General features: G+C 41.0%; 1 protein-coding gene across 2 annotated transcripts; it reads right to left on the bottom strand.

Moving 5' to 3' along the window:
- Positions 1–7,881: 7,881 nt before the first annotated feature.
- On the bottom strand, positions 7,882–16,858 carry LOC147868126 (uncharacterized). 2 transcript variants are annotated; one of them, XM_087315677.1, is made up of 9 exons: positions 16,616–16,858; positions 15,286–16,470; positions 14,565–14,898; positions 14,338–14,431; positions 14,125–14,246; positions 10,311–10,368; positions 10,050–10,152; positions 9,924–9,980; positions 7,882–9,854 (listed from the first exon to the last, which is right to left on the bottom strand). In XM_087315677.1, exons 1-9 carry the CDS (start codon positions 16,709–16,711, stop codon positions 7,887–7,889), a joined length of 4,017 nt encoding a protein of 1,338 aa, XP_087171803.1. In that variant the 5' UTR covers positions 16,712–16,858; the 3' UTR covers positions 7,882–7,886. The 2 variants fall into 2 exon arrangements, with proteins under 2 accessions (XP_087171803.1, XP_087171799.1); XM_087315673.1 differs by having other exon boundaries at positions 10,311–10,383.
- Positions 16,859–18,829: the final 1,971 nt, after the last annotated feature.

Here is an 18,829-nt window from a genome sequence, read left to right on the forward strand (position 1 = left end):
CGATGTTTTTCATGTCTCCCTCCTCGAACCCCATTATGCTTCACAACTCCCACGACGTCAAGCCCCACCACCACCACCTGTGCAATTGACGATAGGGGAGGAATACGAGGTCGACCAAATCCTTGACTTGCGTTGGCACCATCGACACTTGCAATACCTCGTCCTATGGAGGGGTTACCCCATGTCTGAGGCCACATGGGAACCATCGGCAAATTTACAAAATGCCCCAGAGGTCGTCCAAGATTTTCATCACCGATATCCCCACAAACCAGCGGCCGATTTAGGAAGGCAGCGTAGGAGGGGGGATAATGTCAAGATTCGAACTCTTGACACGACCATGTTATAATCTAGTATTATGAGTTAACCAAGATATCTAGTACTAGTTATGTATGTAATTGGTCCTTATTATTTTGCTAGCATCATGTGCATAGTTGTTCCCTTGTAGTATTTACACTTGGCACATGCATGCATACCTACATGCTCTATTGTAGATTCACATGCGTGCAACAAGGATGCATGCCATGTAGTATAAATAGAGGAGTTCATCTTGAAGGAATTCAAGGTGAACAACACCAGTTATGGAGTCTTTCCTTTAATACTATCTTCTTTCTTGTCCATTTGGTTATCTTCTTGCTTGTCTCTTGAGCTTATGATCCGTGACAGCGTATATTTTGTGTGTGTCTCTCTCTCTATCTCATACACATACACACACACACAGTTCACACCTATTCCGCTTCACAAGAATCCATCTCTTGATTCTTTACATGGTATCAGAGCGATTTGGTAGCTCGATCTAGCCCATTCGCCTCATCGTGATCGTGTGTTGTGCTCTACGCCGACGACCAAGAACCGGCTCATAGCTATCGTAGCTTCACTACATAGCTCGCTTTTGGAGAGAAGAAGAAGAAGAAGAATCGACATAATGAGTACTCAAATGGGGAGCGCTCTCCCTACCAAGAAGTTGGATCGAAACAACTTCGCATCTTGGGAGTACAAGATGCACCAATACCTTGTCGGACAAGGCTATTGGAGCTACATCAAAGGAGCGCATGAAGACCGACCTACCGAAGCGACTCACGGATACACGACATGGAAGCAAGCTGCAAGCCGCGTGATGTATTGTTTGGTGACATGTGTTCACGACCACATGCTCCGTTACATTTGAGCAGCCAAGACGCTGAAGGAAGCGTGGGAAAATCTACGAAAGATTTTCGCCGCCAACACGACCGCGAGGAAGCTTCAACTCCGCCAAGAGTTGAACAACATTCAACAAAGGGACATGTCCATCACGACATACACCTTGAAGATCAAGGAGCTTTGCGACTCGCTCGACTCAATAAGCGTAAGTATAGATGATGATGAGATGGTGCAAATATGCCTCAGCGGCCTCGCACCACGGTTCGGCGTGATGCGAACCGCCGTTCTAGCATAGGAGAAATCTCCCTCCTTCTTCGAGCTCCAATCTATGCTATTGGTCGAAGAAAACCACGTGCGTACAAGGAGCAATGAGTTGGAAGGCCACATGCTCTACACGCACTCTAATGGAGGAAGAGGACGCGGACAACAACTCCCAATTTTGGCCGCAAAACGGAGGCCAACGAGGAACCTTCGCAAGAAGGGGAGCTTCCACTCCGGCCCGAGCCATCAAAACGCAACCAAATGCGGATATTGCGGAAAGCTCGGCCACCACGAAGAAGAGTGCCGAAAGAAGATGCGTGAATCGGCTTCCACAAGCCGACAACTCACGAATTACGCACACAACTCCGACTACGAAGATCGTGGCGGAATGTATGCGCACAACTCCGACCATGGCGGAATGTTCATGATGAAACATAGAGCAAACTCTATGTCGGCCGCTACCTCAACTAGTGCCTTTGGTCCGAAAGACGTATGGTTCGTCGATTCCGGTGCCTCGAACCATATGACATCGCATCAAGAATGGTTCCGAGAACTTCGACAACCAGGTCGACCCGGCTATGTCGAAACCGGAGACGACACTACACACCCGATTCAGCACATTGGCAATGTTCTGTTCGGAAAAGAAGGTAAGCAAAATTACATTAAAAATGTCTTGCATGTACCGACCATTACGAAGAATTTGGTCTTCTCGGCCAAATTGTAGAGCAAGGGATTCAAGTTCGATTTAATCAAGGCGGTTGCTTCATCGAAAAAGAGGGCCGACCTATTGCACGCAGACGAAGAGAGGGCCGGATGTTCATTCTCGATTCACGCTGTCGTGAAGAAAACCGTCCCTTAGCGCAATCAGTGTATAGCGCGCGCGAACCGGCTCTTCACGCGTGCGTGCCCTCTAATGTATATAATAAAGGATTAGTACAAAGGTATATCCTAGGTAGTTAGATTCGGTAGGTAGGAAGTTAATGAGGGAAACGGTTCCCTTCTTGGAGCTATAAAAGAGAGGGAGGCGCGGGGAGAAAGGGATCGCGCATTGAGGAGGACAAAGTGTTGTCGGACCGTAACCGAACGCTTCTCCTCTGTTCATTCTCCATCGCTCTTCTCTGCAGGTTTTCGGGAGGCTCGCGCTGCTTCGAGGAACGCCCGTGTGCTTCCGGCAACACCTCCATCCTATCCCCTTTCGTGCGCAGATGAGCACGCATCGACATCTGTTCGCCGGCCTGTTCGGTTGTAACCGCTCGCGTGCTCTGTTGTTTTGTGTCATTTGTTAATATACAAACATTTGTGTCTCTCTGCCTCTGTGTCCATTCGTGTTTTCTGCGTTGACGGGCCATGTCCCTGTGTTTCTTTGCTCATACGTAACCGGTCGTCCCTCTCTTTCTCTTCCCCCTCCTATCACCTGCTCTTCGGTTCAAGACCCCGGTGGTCCCGCCTCGTTTCTCCATGCACGCGCGTAGTAACGCGACAACGTGAGATGAAATCCGCCATGTTCGCGAAAAACACGAAAGTCGACTCCGACATAGAGCTATGGCACAAGCAAATTGGCCACATCAATATCAACAAACTTAAAGCAATGAAATCAAAAGGAGTCGTCATCGGACTCCCCACATTCAAAGAGAAGGAGATTGAAGGTGTATGCGAAGCGTGCCAATTCGGCAAGCAACACCGACGCCCATTCCCGAAAGAGCGGAACGTGAGCAAAGGTCTACTCGACGTAGTCCATTCCGACGTATGGGGACCAGCGCAGATGGCTACATTTGGCGGATGCCGATATTACGTGCTCTTCATCGACGACTTCTCTAGGCACACTTGGATCTACCCGATGCGGCAAAAAAGCGAAGTGTTCGGACACTTCCAAAATTTCAAGAATGAAGTCGAGAAAGCCACGGGCCGACATGTACGATGCCTTCAATCGGATGGCGACAAGGAGTACTTCTCGGACGATTTCACGGCGTATCTCCGAAAGGAAGGAATTCGGTGAGAATTCACTTGCAGACACACTCCGCAACAAAACGGAGTAGCCGAGCGCAAAAGTCGGCACATCCTCAAAGTAGCGCGGGCCATGATGAACGAGAAGCATATGCCCAAGTCATATTGGGCAGAAGCTGCAAATACAGTCGTCTACCTAATGAACCGGTGCACAACATCCGGCGTGCACGAGGTCACTCCGCACGAAAAATACTTCGGAAAGAAGCCGGACTTATCGCACATCCGGATATTCAGCGCGATAGCGTACGTGCACATCCCCGAGGAGAAGCGTCAAAAGCTTGACCCAAAGTCGGAGAAATGTATCCTCGTAGGATACTCATTGGAGCAAAAGGGGTACAAGTGCTACAACCCCTCAACTCGAAAATCTCGAGTAAGTCGAGATGTCATTTTTGACGAGTCTGCATCATGGTACGCACTAGAGACAACTTCGCCTCTGCTCGACCCGGAATTTGCCGAACAAGAGATCGAGGATGAAGATCGCCCTACGCGCATGATCGAAGAAAGTCTGATCACGACCCGACTGAGCGGACCACAAGAGCCTTTGAGCGATCAAAGCACATCACGGCCTAGCCCGAAGATGGACAAAGGCAAGGCGAAAATGGTGGAATATGAAGACGATCGCTTCGACGACGATGAATCAACTCACTCACTCGATAGTGAGTTCGGCGGCTTCGATGTACCAATCGGAGCTAAGAAAGCCCTCATCTCTGCAAATGAAAAGCTCTACCGATCCACTCGAGAAAAGAACCATGTAAGTCGATTCGGCTACAACGATTATATGGCGTACCATTACGCCTTTATGATGAAGATAGCGACAATACAGGAGCCGGAAACCTTTTCGAAAGCCCCGAAGGACCCGCGATGGATCGAAGCAATGAACGAGGAGATGCAGGCACTACGGAAGAACGAGACGTGGGATCTCGTTTCCACCTCACCACACAAAAAGGCAATCGGATGCAGATGGATCTACAAGGTGAAGTATAACGCTGATGGCTCCGTAAACCGCTACAAAGCTCGACTCGTAGCGAAAGGATACGCTCATACGCATGGCGTCAACTACGAAGAGATCTTTGCCCCGGTGGCAAAGATGACGACGGTGCGGACCGTAATTGCGCTTGTCGCGGCGAAAGGGTGGCACCTCCATCAAATGGACGTCAAGAACGCCTTTCTACAAGGCGAATTAGAAGAGGAGGTGTACATGATACAACCACCCGGCTTCAACTCGAGCACCCATCCAAAAGTCGTATGCCGACTCAAGAAGCCACTCTACGACCTCAAGCAAGCACCGCGTGCTTGGCATTCGAAGATAACGCAATATCTTCATCAAATCGGCTTTCGTATGTCAAAATCGGACAACTCCCTCTACATACGAGGTGATTCCGCAAGTCCGATCGTCATCATCTTATATGTGGATGACCTAGTCATTGGAGGTGAGCATCTCGTCAAAATCACTAAGGTCAAATCCCTCCTTTCCGACAAGTTCGAGATGATGGACATGAAGGAGCTCCACTACTTCCTTGGCATCGAGGTGATTCGGACTCCGGCCGGAATCATGATCTCTTAACGGCACTACATCCTCAACTTGTTATACAAGTTCAGGATGGCTGAGTGCAAATCTGTGGCAACCTCGCTCGATCGTAATCTCAAACTAGATGCAAACTCCGGCACCAAAGCGTGTGAGCCGACTCGGTATCGGCAACTCATCGGGAGTCTCATCTACCTCACGATCACTCGACCCGATCTCAGTTATCCGGTCGATCTCCTTAGCCAATTCATGCAAACACCGCGTGATATTCACTTGGATTGCGCTAAGCGAGTTCTACGATACGTGAGCGGCACAATGGATTGCGGCATCCTCTACAAGACCGCAATGATAATACGACTCGAGGGGTACACAGACGCCGATTGGGCCAACTACAAAGCCGATAGAAGATCAACCTCCGGATTTGTTTTCTCCCTCGGCAGCGGAGCAATATCCTAGAGTAGCAAGAACCAGCCTACCGTCACTCTTTCGAGTACGGAGGCGGAATATAGAGGCGCAGCCGTAGTTGCAAGTGAAGTCGTATGGCTCAAGAGGATTTTGAAGGATCTGGGCGTACCCATCATGGATCCGACTTCCCTTTACTGCGACAACATGAGCAGTATCTATCTAGCTCGGAACCCGGTGTTCCACGCGCGGAAAAAGCACATCGAAGTGCACTATCACTTCATCCGAGAGCGCGTTCTGGCTGGCAGTGTCGACCTACAACACATTAGCACCAATCTTCAAACGGCCGACATCTTCATTAAAGCCTTAGGAGTCGACAAGCTATGGCAATTCATGACCGATCTCGGATTGACGATCCCTGACCTGCCAAGCTTGAGGGGGAGTACTGAAGACACTACGCAATAACGCATAGATTCCGCAACCACGCAACGAAGCAGCGAAGAGCCGATCTACCGAGCAAAGCCACGAAGAAAGACGCAAGCCGAAGCACAGACTTCGTAACTACGCACAACGCAAGCTGGAGCATGGATTCCGCAACTCCGCATAAAGCGAGTCGACGTGGACTCTGGAACGTGAGTTGAAGCGGATTTCGGATACCGTCTGAAACCGACTTGAGCTTCAGGGGGCGTGTTGAGAATCAAGCTCAACTTGGTCTAGTGTGTGAACTCACCCTGAGAGTGAATAGACACTCCAACGGTCAAGAGTCACCATTATGTCACCACTTTGTATTCTAGCATTTAGTATGAGTCATAGAATCATATTCTATGACACATAACTTATGAGCTTTCACATTCCCCATGCTCCATGAGCCTTGTAGTTAATGAAGAGAGAGGGTGACTATATAAAGCACCCTCCTCCCACCTTGTATAGTGTTGAGTCTTTCTCCTTTGCTAATATACTTAACCTTGCGTATACTCTGTGTGTGTCTCTCTCTCTATCTCATACACATACACACACACACAGTTCACACCTATTCCGCTTCACAAGAATCCATCTCTTGATTCTTTACAACAACATTAGATGTGTTGCTTGTTCACGAACAAGTGTCATATTGAGGCCATTGTTTTTACACATTGTCAACATTAATACCAACACTAGACTCCAACAACATACTACTAAGTGTGAATAAGCGAAAGGTAATAGTGGTCGATGAAAAGCCACCATATTGGTGTGCTTTAGGATTAGATGGCAAAGAATGGAAATTCAAGACAAGTGAATGATTTGCATAAACCTTCGAGCACAAATGTGAGGATAAAGGTAACAACAAAATGATGCTACAAGAACAATAATATTTACCAAAAAGAACATCTTTTATGTATAGCCTTAGGGTATTTCTTAATACTAATGTAGTATCTTTTCTTGGGAAAAAAAAAAGAATAATTATAAACTCTAGTCTTCTTAGTGCTGAGATGGTCAATAGGGCACAATCTTCAAAATAAGTTCTTGACCATTGATTTCATGCTTTTACCTAAATGTGTTTGTGAGACAACGGTGTGCTTGTATTCAATGTGAGACAAGGTGTTGGGGCAAATACAAGGAGTCTCTTTGCCTATAAATATGTTGCATGGAATAAGCTCCTAAATTTGATATCACGCTATTGTGTTGCCCCACCTTTGATCATATTTGAGTTTGATGGGTCTCAATCTCATGATTTCTTGTCAAAGGTTGTCATATCTCATGTGATCTTTTAACAAGGCAACAAGAGGCGAACTCCCTTCAAACATTGTGAATACATTGCAAATAATAACTAAGAAAAATATGCACACATTACTAAAACCTCAGATATTCAAGTTTAGTTCATCTATAAATGGAGAGGAAAGCCCACATATTAACGGCTACAAACGCCAACAAATATCTATCTACAAATATCAAGAGAATGTATTCCAAAAGATGCATTGGCAAAATGTTTCCAAGCAAGGTTCATAACATATCCAACTAATGCAGGTGTTTTACGGAGGAGAAATTCATGAACTATTAAGACTTGCATCATAGAATTTCTGGAGGTCCTTTATAGAAGAGAAATTCATGACTCAGTTCACCTTATTTGTCTCTCTTGACACCGATTAAATGGTCAAGACATTCAGCAAAGACGATATCCCTTTACCTGGATCAAAAAACTTTGTTTCTTTATAAAGGTACTTTTCTACAAACTTTTCTGGCTACAAAATCTACCAGAATTCTGTTAAAATTGAATTGAAAAATGGAGTCAGCATCTTTTCTTTTCTTGCTAATCCATTAATAGCAGCTCATTTCATATTTAATAAGAACCAACATTGTGTTGAATGTAACATACATTAAATTACCTAGGATAAAATGGATAATGGATATTGCAAGGCTATTTAAAGAATCTAAGCTCATTTCACAACTGATAATATAACAAGATAGCACAAATTTGGCAGTTTATTGAAGGATACTAACTCTACATGTACACATCAGCTATAACGAAGAATCCCAAAAAATCTTCTCAAAAAAAATTCACTCAGTATAACAAATAATCTCAATCAAAACAAATTCCAGAATCGGTTCCATGTAAATCAAAATTTATATATTGAGAAATGACATCTTCATCATCCCCTAGATTGGTCATGTCTTCATTATCATCAATAAAGAGAGTGCCAGTATTCCGACCTTCAGAGCTATATATATTTGACATCATGGATGCATATTTTGCATCAGGTATCAACTCATTAAAGGTAGCTGCCTCCCTTAAACCTCCTCGATTTTTACACATCACATCATGAGAAGATTGATACTCGCCGATATCATTATAATACCGTCTCCAAGAGCAAGTTTGTGTATCCTGCTCACCTTCTGTGCCAGATGAATCCATGATGAAATATGGATGCATAAAACTAGAAAGTTTATCGCCATCAGAATGGTTCTGTAAGTGAAATGGTTCATTTTGTTGGCTATGTAACTTCAAAGGAATAGATGATTGGCCACAACTAGCAAGCCACTCCAGGATAGTTTGATTTTGTGCATCATTTGACAATGTGGCTTCAGCAAGTTTGCCAATGAAAGATTGGTTCTCAGAACAAAAACCAGGTCCTGAAACATCATTAGGCTGATTGTCATGCTTACAAGATGTTTGTTCTAATATCATATCATGGTCCTCCTTATTTGTGAAGTCATGTAGAAGTAACACTGATGCAAGTGATGCATCTTCAGTCAGCTCGTCAATATCAAATGGATCTTTGTTGTTACTAACAGATGAGTTGCCTGCTTCCCAATTTCTTTGCTCCACATCAATACTTTCATGATCTTTGGCAGGATCAGGCTCTTTAGAACTTTGTGCCACACATATTTCTTCCTTTTTAGGGACTTCAGTGGAATCTGTCAGAGTATGAATCTTCTTTTCAGTTGAAGAATCCTCCACAGTAGTTGTTTGACCCGACAGATCACTCAGAGTAAGCATCCCCTTTGCTCCCAGCCATTGAAAATGTTTCAAACCAGCAGGTGTTTTTTTCTGCAGAAAAGCGTTGTTGACAATGAATCTGCAACACTGTAAAAGATAGCTGCTCTCTTTTAGAGCATTTGAAACACATTGTAACGGCAATTTTTTCTTGGCTTTGGTACTACTACATTCTACATAGTGTTTGTGATGTTTACAGCTTGTAAAAACTCCGCTGGCTGACCCTTTTACCTTAAAAAATCCACTGGATACTTCATCAAGACTCTTCTGTGACACTGTATTATGTGCATTATCCCTCGAATTTGAAGTTGTATCAATGGCTTTTGCAACAATGATATCACATGCCTTCTCAAAGGCATCTGTGGCTATATGACTTCCATCATCACCCTGAGTAGTCCTGTTCACTTTCGCCTGCATATTTCCATTAACATTAATAAGATTGCAGCATGCACCATTGTGAATAAATTCTGTGTTAACGTCATCCGAGCTTTCCGCCTCCAGTGTGATTCCACTGCTTCTGTCCCTCTCAGATATATCAGATACAACCTCATTGCATGTCATAGAAAAAATTCTATTATGTGTTGTAGAGAGAATTTTTGACTCCATTTCTTTGCTTCTTATACGTTTACTAGCTCTGTTTTCTTTTTCTTCTTGATGATCCACAGCATGTGTAACAACATGAGGTTCTATGTTCACGACAGAACATGAAATATCAGAGTCATTTCTGGTGGAATCTTTCTGTTTCCTGCTAAATCCATTATGTTGACTTCCAGTAATGTCTCTCTCTTTAACCTCAATTGTCCTAAATCTGCTCAGTGCTCCATACTGCTTAGCATATGGAGCCTTAGAAGGAAGATCTTCATTATGAATAGTATCCATCTGCCTTTTCTCTATCCCCTCAGATTTGTTCTTTTGAGATCCATTACATTTTATAAACACGCTGCATTTGTTAATATATTCATTATCTTTGCTCGATTGTTGAAGTCTGGCAACTTGTCTAGGGCCATCCTTAGTAAAGACTCCAGTCTGCTTAGAATCTGTCTTTTGCATTATCTGCCAAGGAAAGTAGCATGAACAAATATTTTAACCAAGACGCATGAAAGATTTATTTTCCTCTATTACCTGGAGACTTTCGCGTGATCTTCCATCAATAGACACATTATTTGGTTCACCTATTACCTGTACATTGAAATTAATGGTAAAACCCCTAGCATAATACAGTCCGTATGCCTATATGGATGTACATACCTTATGTACATTTCTCGGACAAGATGATGAAGAATTGTTTGTATGCTTTCTATACAATTGTTGTACCTCCTTTTCGCTTTTTGTGTTTTGGCAAACCTGACTCCTAAAATTTGAAGGTCACTAGGTCATTAAAAGAAATTCAAACCAAAGAAGATTATGTTTCATAATTTGTTTCATTTACAGATATTTCCACTCTATGAACCAAAAATAAGTTGCAGATGCCATAAATAAATAATAATAATAATATACAATGTTACATACTGGTCTGTGCTGGAAATAGTTGCCTCTGTATCCTCTTCTTGTTCAGCGATGATCTTCTCTGTTTTAATTTTGTCTTTGAACAACAGAAATTTCAATAAGCTAAAATTTAAAAAATTTAAGAAAAGCTACTGTTATGACTATAGTTCTTGTAGAATATACAAAGCACTTGTAATTTACACTGTTACATGTATCACTTTGTGTAGATTAAAATCGAATTTTTATAACAAACCCTAGAGACCAGATAAAAACTCTTAACTACAATAATTAACACATGCAGAATATCACCACAGACAAACATTTCATCACTACATTGCATACGAACTGGAAATTACTTTATTTAAACAAGAAAATATAGAAGGAAAACTGCTGATGTGCATTTAGTGGGAAATCTAAAGAAGGTAATACAAAAAGAAGAAAGAAAGAAATATATATTAACGTCTTTAATAGGCCAAAATAGCGAAAGAGACTGAATGAAAGATTACATCTTAAAATATTCTCTCAACATTGAGAACAAACCAAAAATATAACTATATTAGTAAAACTGTCTGCAGTACTAGATAATCTTGTTAACCAAGCGCTTAACTTTCTAAGGGTAGATGGACCGAAACATCTGGCCTTTGAAGTCTTCAACAAGGGCTGGTTGATCCAAGATGAAGAGATCTCCAAACCGAGCAAAGCAGCTTTGATGTGAGTTGACGATGGCCTTGATTATCAATAACAAATGTGACAAGGATGTGGTCCAAGTGGACGTACCCTAGAACTTTTTACTATGCCACATGAAATTCTATGCCTTAACAACACCTTACCTCTCATAGACATGGCTTCTGGCTGATCCAAGATGAAAAGATCTCCAAAGCGAGGGAAGCAACTTTGATGTGAGTTGACAATGGCCTTGATTATCAATAACAAATGTGACAAGCATGTGGTTCAAGTGGACGTAGCCTATAGTCTTTTACTATGCCACACAGAATTCTATGCCTTAACAACACCTTAACTCTCATAGACATGGCCTCTCTTAGCTTCCAAATATTTGTTTATCATTGGCAGTTGTGATTGTCAAACAAGGTTGATCATGTGTCTCTACTCAAACCCTATAATGTTCTCCAATTCTTTCCTTTCGCATTCTTACATTGGGCCATTATCTTACTCAAACCCCACTGGCCTTTACTGAAGGCAAGTTGATGGGAACTGACTATATACTACAGAAGTTTAAACCTTCAGGCTTCTTCAGACCACAAGAGATGATTCATCATCTTACTCAACCCCACTGGCCTTTACGGAAGGCAAGTTGATGGGAACTAATTATATATTACAGAAGTTTGAACCGTCAGGCTTCTTCTGAACACAAGAGATGATTCATGGCTTCCTCATAGCGGAGCATCTCATCACATGACTTGCAAAAATGAATGAGGTAACTCTTTGATGCCTATCAAAGAGCCCATTGATGCAACAGTTGGCAAAACTGCAAAATGCCACCTGAAGAGCCCATATACTTTTCTTTTCCAGCTCAAAATGGTGAGTTTGAAGATCTTTCTGATGTTTTTCTGGTACCTCAACTAAAAGAGAACCAAATGTCAACTTCCACACTAGTGGATTGCGAATTGGCGACACTCGAGTCTTCGAAAAAACTAGTGAAGAGATCTAAAACACAGATGACTAGGTATTTGGTAACACAATGTGAAACATGTTTGAGATACTCGCTCTCAGTCACATATGACGAGACAGCTGATAAAGTTGTGGCAAGAGAACTATTGGCACTCGCAAATATCCAATTCTTGAAGTGATGTGGATCATTGCACAATTGCCTGCATTTAGGAAGGTGCAACCATGTCAGGCTTATATGAAGGGCAAGCAGTACAAATTTGTTTCCCTATAGTGCATATATCAAGTAAAGATTCCTCTAGCGTTTGTAATTTCGAATCTTACTCAGAAATACTCTATGTAGGCACTGGACATAGTTCCTACTACATTCTGATTATCAACAATTATAGAATGCATAGTTGTAAAATACTTAGCATACATTATGTGTACAATAAGTATGCTTAGTATTTTTAACACATTCTACCTTTTTATAATAAAAAATACTTAGAAAACATATTCTAAAGACAGAATACGTTAAATAGTTCTTATATTTGCATTGCATCTAATAATTTTTTTATTAATTTTGATCTCTCTAATTAATAGACCTATCACACAATAAAACCTCATGTAATCAAGGAATCGTGCCAAAACATTTGCGCAATGAAAAATTCCTTTCAACTCGGAAGAAATTTTTATTTATCTTTAGGAAACGTAAAATACTTGTTAGGTACGTCGAATAGTTAGAATACATTAAATGTGTGGAGCATTTTGAAATGGCAGTTCTAAAATGTAGAGTATGTGTTAAATACTTCAGAAAGTATTCTAAAATGTAATTTATGCATAAAATACACGTTTTTAAAAACTATGATAGCATGCATAAGTGAATGTATTCTATACAGATTAAGTCTCAAGCGTCTGGGTATTACATAACGGTGGCAAAAGATGGTGAACAATGAGATTCAGACAAATCAAGGAGAATTAGAAAGGAAGAAGTTGACAAGTCTCTAAACAATGGGAGATCTGAACCTAACTCAACAAAATCGTATTGTGCATCGCCACAACCAAACCACCACAAAGATAGCATGACATATGGATGAAGCTAAATGATTGCCAAGTCATTTTGGGCTGACAATATCAGCATGGCAGTTTCGACCTTTGATAAATTAAGGCCTAAAGGAAAAGGCATTATTTTAGAATTATTCAAGTGACAAAGGCATGAGTTTAGGTTCAATGGCTTCCAACTTTCTTATTCAATTTCAATGACAGCTTCACAACTAGAAAGAGTGCTTCAGTTAGAAAATGTTTGTAATTAAGTTCTTCAATAATGCACAAAGGCCCTTGACATCATGAATTGCACCAGCTAGCCCATAAATTTATCATATGGTTTATATTGGAAATATAATATGTGATAGGATGAATATCTATCAAATGATTCCAACACTTTCTAATATAAATGCAGCATCTTAAACATCACCAACGTCTAGCTGTAGTTTCATCTGCATTAGCCATGCAAGATGAGAATTGCAAGAAGTAATGGATGGTATAAGAAAATGAGCAGCCTGAACACAGGAGACCATATTTGTAGAATATTTCTAGATGTTCTCCAATAAATTAGAATTTCCTATTGTATGCATGACTGACACTCATAAAACTTCTAGAAATATATGACGCAATTTTCTATCAAAATGGGGTCATTGCCTTAATAATATTGGAATATAAGTTCCCTGCTAGAGCACGACTAATCAAAAGAACGCCCATCAAAGGAATTTGCTTGAGCTAGAGCACCACTCTAATTACTGAAATTTCTGGACAAGGACACTGAATTTGGCAGTTGGTGTTATTAAAAAATGTTTGTTCAGAATTCTAACAGACGGGTCCCTAATATAATGGTGGCAGACATTTGGCCCCTTCAGCTTCTTAGGTGGAACTCCATCTCAGAATAACTTACAAGATTACTCTTTAAAGGATTACAATGTCTTAATGACCATGATTTAAGATAAAGAAGACATCATAAACTCTCAATTCTTAATTCCAAATATTCATATCATGTGAAATTGGTCCAATATCTTTTGTATATTCAACTATAGAATACGACTCAAGAAAGGGTTGAAAAAATTCAAATACAGAATTACATCACATTAATTGATATGGAAGGCACAATCTAGACTGATAGGACACAGATTCAATAATCAAAAGTATGCTCCTCTACATACAGAAAATATGCAGCCCTTACCTGATGCTTCAGCGAACCTTCGCATGGCATCATTTTTATTTATGTTTAAATAGGAATTTACGTAAGCTGTGCTCTTGAAACCATCTCCATACTGAGCACAATGCTGTTGCTTACAATCAGGTCTGAAAACACATGATCGAAATCAGATTAGATTTAAATTCAAAATTTTGAATTTTTAGAAATTAACCATCCCTAAATCCTGAGACAACTCACTTATCTCCTAAAACTTGATGTCCATGACAGTTTCCTGCTTGGGCATTGGTTATTAATGCTTGTGGAGCATTCACCAAGGTTGTTTGGTTCTTCCCTGAATTTTTTAAGATGTTAAATTCCTTGAATATGGACTGATAATTCGGCATTCAAAAGACTCATAACTTTCTGACAATATACACTCAAATAAGTATCACAAAGATACTTTTTGCCCTCCCAAGATTGTATACCTCCAAAAGTTGAACAAGAATAAGATGCATCTGATTCGACATGTTCATTCAAGGGAGTGCATTGACTGCTCTCTGGATTTGAAGCTTTGTACTCCCTCATGCAAAGAATTTTCTCATCTTGAATTTCAGGAACTGAAAAGTGTGCTTCAAAAACTGAAGACGAATGGCATGTACTGTATCTTGAAAATTCTGTAAGTGGTTCAAAATGTTCCTGCTTATTCCTCAGATAATTTTGAGGATACCGCTTGCTCGAAAGAAACTCTTTATCTATATTACTTTGATGTAAATGGTTTCCTTGAGCGTATTTTGTAAACTTAAATGTATTCCTGAAATGCTGTACAGCAGTGATGTCAGAAACTATCTTGTTCCCCTATTACTCTTACTCTCAAAAAAGAAAATCAGACTAGGAAAAGGTAGTTAATTTCAAGCTTTACGAAAATATTTGAGTTTCCGCTCAAAAAAGGATTGTGTTTACATTGCCTCATAACGTCACAAATATTAGTTCACAGACAAAATCGATGTGTGCATACAAGGTTTTACATCGACATGAAATGGTTTCAGAAGGGAAAAAGGGTAGATTGATGTCTCTTAAGAGGCCAATTCAAATGTAACATCTAGGAGAACAATGAACCAAAGTAAGTACGAATGGTATAATTTGACGAATCTGAGACACTACAAATGGTAAAAAGTTTCTACCACAAAAATCATATTGTGTGCTTACCTGGGATACGCCGCCTTTCCTCAATGTTGCATTTCTCCAGTCCTCAGGTTCCCTTGAGTTATAGTTTCTCGGACCTTGTGATGTAGCTAGCGGTTGAGGCAGCAGTTGTGGTTGTGGTCTTGGCTGTGGCTGTACTTGTGCTGGTGCTTGTGGTTGCGGTGGTATCAGTAGCTGTGGTGGTTGGTTTGATTGAGAACCAGAGGGGTTAGCCAAATACGAATGTGCATTCAAATTCATCACTGGCACTCCTATAACAGTTCCACCAGCATCATATGTCTGGAAATTCGACCCACATGCACCCACTGCAGATGGGAACATTGGCGATGCATACATGGAAGAGTTTTCTGGGCATTTCATCTGGGGAAATAACTGGGGATGATGTGTATATGAAACACCCTGGTATGATGTCTGAGACATTGATTGTGAGTGTGGATTCTGCTTATTAAAACATCGTGGATGTTCGAGTTGATGTGGATCATGTGGTTGCTGATAAGAATGTATTTGGAGTTGCTGATATGACTGTAAGTGAGAATCATGAACCTGCTGATACGAACGTTGAAGTTCATGTGAATGTGGATTGTGCGATTTCTGGTATGAACATTGAAGTTCATGTGAATGCTGATATGGATATAGGTGAGGATCATTTTCCTGTGGATGTGGTGGTGGTGGTGGTGGCGGCGGTAGAACTTGTGAATGTGATGTTTGTTGATATGAATGTGATATATGTCCATGCGAAAATGACATATGTTGATGTGTCTGTTCGCACAAATGAGATATGTGGGGATCATGTGGATGTGATATATGTGGTTGTGTATGTGGATCATGTGGATGTGTTGGATATTGTTTATCAGTAAATGACATTCCAACACCGAAAGTGCAAGTAGTGTTCTGAGAATGATCATTCAAGCTTTCAACAATCACAACATTGCTGTGCCGAGGTTCAAATCCTGGCGGATACACTGATTCATTCTGTTGAGAAGTACACGGAATAGTTTGTGCTTGGCACGGTTCTGCCACAAAATTCTGGTTTGACGAAACCATATTCCTGTTTGAAGATGCCATATTTACATTGGATGATACCACATTACCATTCGAAGAAAGCGAATTATCATTAGCCTTGACTTGGCATGGATCTAAAGGCTTTCCACAAGAAGCTAACATAGCTTGATGTGGTACTTGTCGGGTCTGATCAGAAAATTTTAATTCAAAAATTATTGTTACTATTATGCAATAAGTTGTTGTAACCTGTTGCACTGGAAAAAGAAGAAGAAGAAGAAGAAGAAGAAACAAGAATACCAACAGAGACAGGAGGGAATGTTTGGGGACTTACTTCTTGCAGAGAAGAATCTTGATTATGAAACCCAAGAGAAGGGATAACACCACGGTTGCCTGCAACAGCGGCGGGGAAGGATTGGTGAGGGACCATATCTTTCTTTCTTTGTATGCCAGGCTGTCTTTCTTCCTATCTCTCTGTTTTTGCCGCAGCGTTCTGCTTCTGATTCCGTCTATCTTTTCACTGCGTTTCATCAATCGCCGGCCATGGCTGCGGAGGAGGAGGCAAGGGTGCCTGCCATGATATGATGGAAGGGAGGGAGGGAAGGAGGGTTTATGTATGCTATGTATATAAATACATACACAAATATGTATAAGTACATAGTAAGAATATGTACATACATATGTGAAGGTTTTAAGGGGGTTTTAAGGCCCCCCCTTATTTGTAATCAGGATTCGAACCTTGCACCTCTCCCTCATTTGCAAAACCTCATCGGAAGAGTATTTTTGTTTTTGTTCTGCCTCCCACTACGCTCGCTTCATCCTGTCGTGAACTCGGTCGCTGCCTTGCAATTGCAATAATGAGCCCTCCCGCTCCCACCCACCTTGGGGTACATCGTAAACCAACACCCCCAAGCAAGGAGTTCTTACGATATTCCAAACCACTTTGTTGCTAGTTGGTGAACTTGCCTGATAATATCCCAAACTTGCATCACATGGCGATTTGTTGTGATATACTAAAAAAAAACCATGCACTTCGTACCTAGTAAACTCATTTGGTTTATTTCAAGCTCGCCTCACACAATGACTCTTGTAGTATCAAAACCTTTTTCACCAAGTGGTCCTTGTATGTGTGTGTGTGTGTGTGTGTGTGTGTGTGTGTGTGTGTGTGTGTGTGTGTGTGCACATGAGAGAGAGAGAGAGAGAGAACATGCAATGTTACGTATGATGATGTATTAAACATAGTGGAGATTATTATACGATTACAAACCTACTCATAAACTTTATAACTCAATAACAAATACATGGACGAGAGTTAATTTCTATACGAGATGTTCTATTTATACTTCCATAAAAAACCAATGAGTGGCATATCATGAAGTATCTCCAACATTCAACATAACGAGTATCTCAATTTGCTCGTATAACACATGCTCCAAGGAGTGTATGCCCATACACTAGCTCTAAATGAGCTTCAGATGACAACATGGCCCTTCAGGTTCAAATGTGTCATATGGTCATTTGAATGAAGAGCTTGGCTTTCTTTTCCCTACAACTTCAATCCCCCTTGAGGGCAGTGGATCAAAGTGGATGTAGGCTAATGGATATTGAAAATGGTCTAATCTTGTTTGCCTCGATTGCCTCTTGGAAGGATGTCCGTCGTCTAATTATAATTACTGTGGATACGTTGAAGGTTCCTTGCGTATTGTATTTTTCTTAGTTTTGTTGCAAATAATTAAGACTACTCTATTGTTGTGGATGTTGAAGTACGTTGATATTTGCTTAAAACAAACAAATCCACACAAAACAATCATGAAATCCTTGTATGCTCTACCCTTATATTTCATAAAGCCAAGCTTAATTGTTTTTCGTTGCTCTAAGAGATGTCACCACACACGGATGAAATTTGCAAATTTACAATTTATCAATATGTTAGGTTGTTTGGCCAAGTCAACATTCATGTAATTGTGGAAAATGTTTTATATTCTCTCTTTAAATAGGATATTATGATCCAAATCGTTTATAATAAATTTCATTACACACTCAATTCATTCCAAGCAGGGGTATGCAATGTTTGAATGAGATAGCTAAGGAGACAAACTATAAAGTCGAGGTTGGTGCAAGTGATAGTTGTGTAGATAGAATTATTGATGATGCATCAATATTATGTGCATGTTGGATTAACTACGACACATTGTTGTACGTGAACCTGCTCGTTTTATGAGTTTTAAACATTCATTTTGTAGAGGCACCACCCCTCAACATAACCAATGAAAATACAACGCAAACAATAATCATCTTTGCCACGGGGACAAAGACCTATTTGTAGTTAGTGCCACGTGTTTGGGCATATCCTTTCACCACTAGGAAAACCTTGTTCCCATTGAGAGAGCCATCGAGTCATGCTTCCTCTTATACATCCATCGTCAATATCTAATGGTCTTCTTAAGCGGTGGATTCAAAACAAGTTCCCACGCCTAGATATTGTATAGGGGATGCATCTCCTTGGTGATGACCTCACATAATTACTAAGGATATTAGGCCACCTCCA

The sequence above is a fragment of the Azolla caroliniana genome, unplaced genomic scaffold (assembly GCF_043228905.1).
Source record: "Azolla caroliniana isolate FFs.n. ecotype wild unplaced genomic scaffold, voAzoCaro1.0.p SCAF_1, whole genome shotgun sequence".
In the NCBI taxonomy this organism is placed as follows: domain Eukaryota; kingdom Viridiplantae; phylum Streptophyta; class Polypodiopsida; order Salviniales; family Salviniaceae; genus Azolla; species Azolla caroliniana.

What these genes read in the sequence shown, in the direction of transcription:
- LOC147868126 (XM_087315673.1), bottom strand. Translation starts at nt 16,711, where the DNA reads ATGGTCCCTCACCAATCCTTCCCCGCCGCTGTTGCAGGCAACCGTGGT. An exon ending in ACTATTTCCAGCACAGACCA is followed by an intron (nt 10,153 to 10,310) that starts GTATGTAACATT and finishes TTCAAATTTTAG; the next exon opens with GAGTCAGGTTTGCCAAAACA. An exon ending in GTCCGAGAAATGTACATAAG is followed by an intron (nt 9,981 to 10,049) that starts GTATGTACATCC and finishes TTCAATGTACAG; the next exon opens with GTAATAGGTGAACCAAATAA.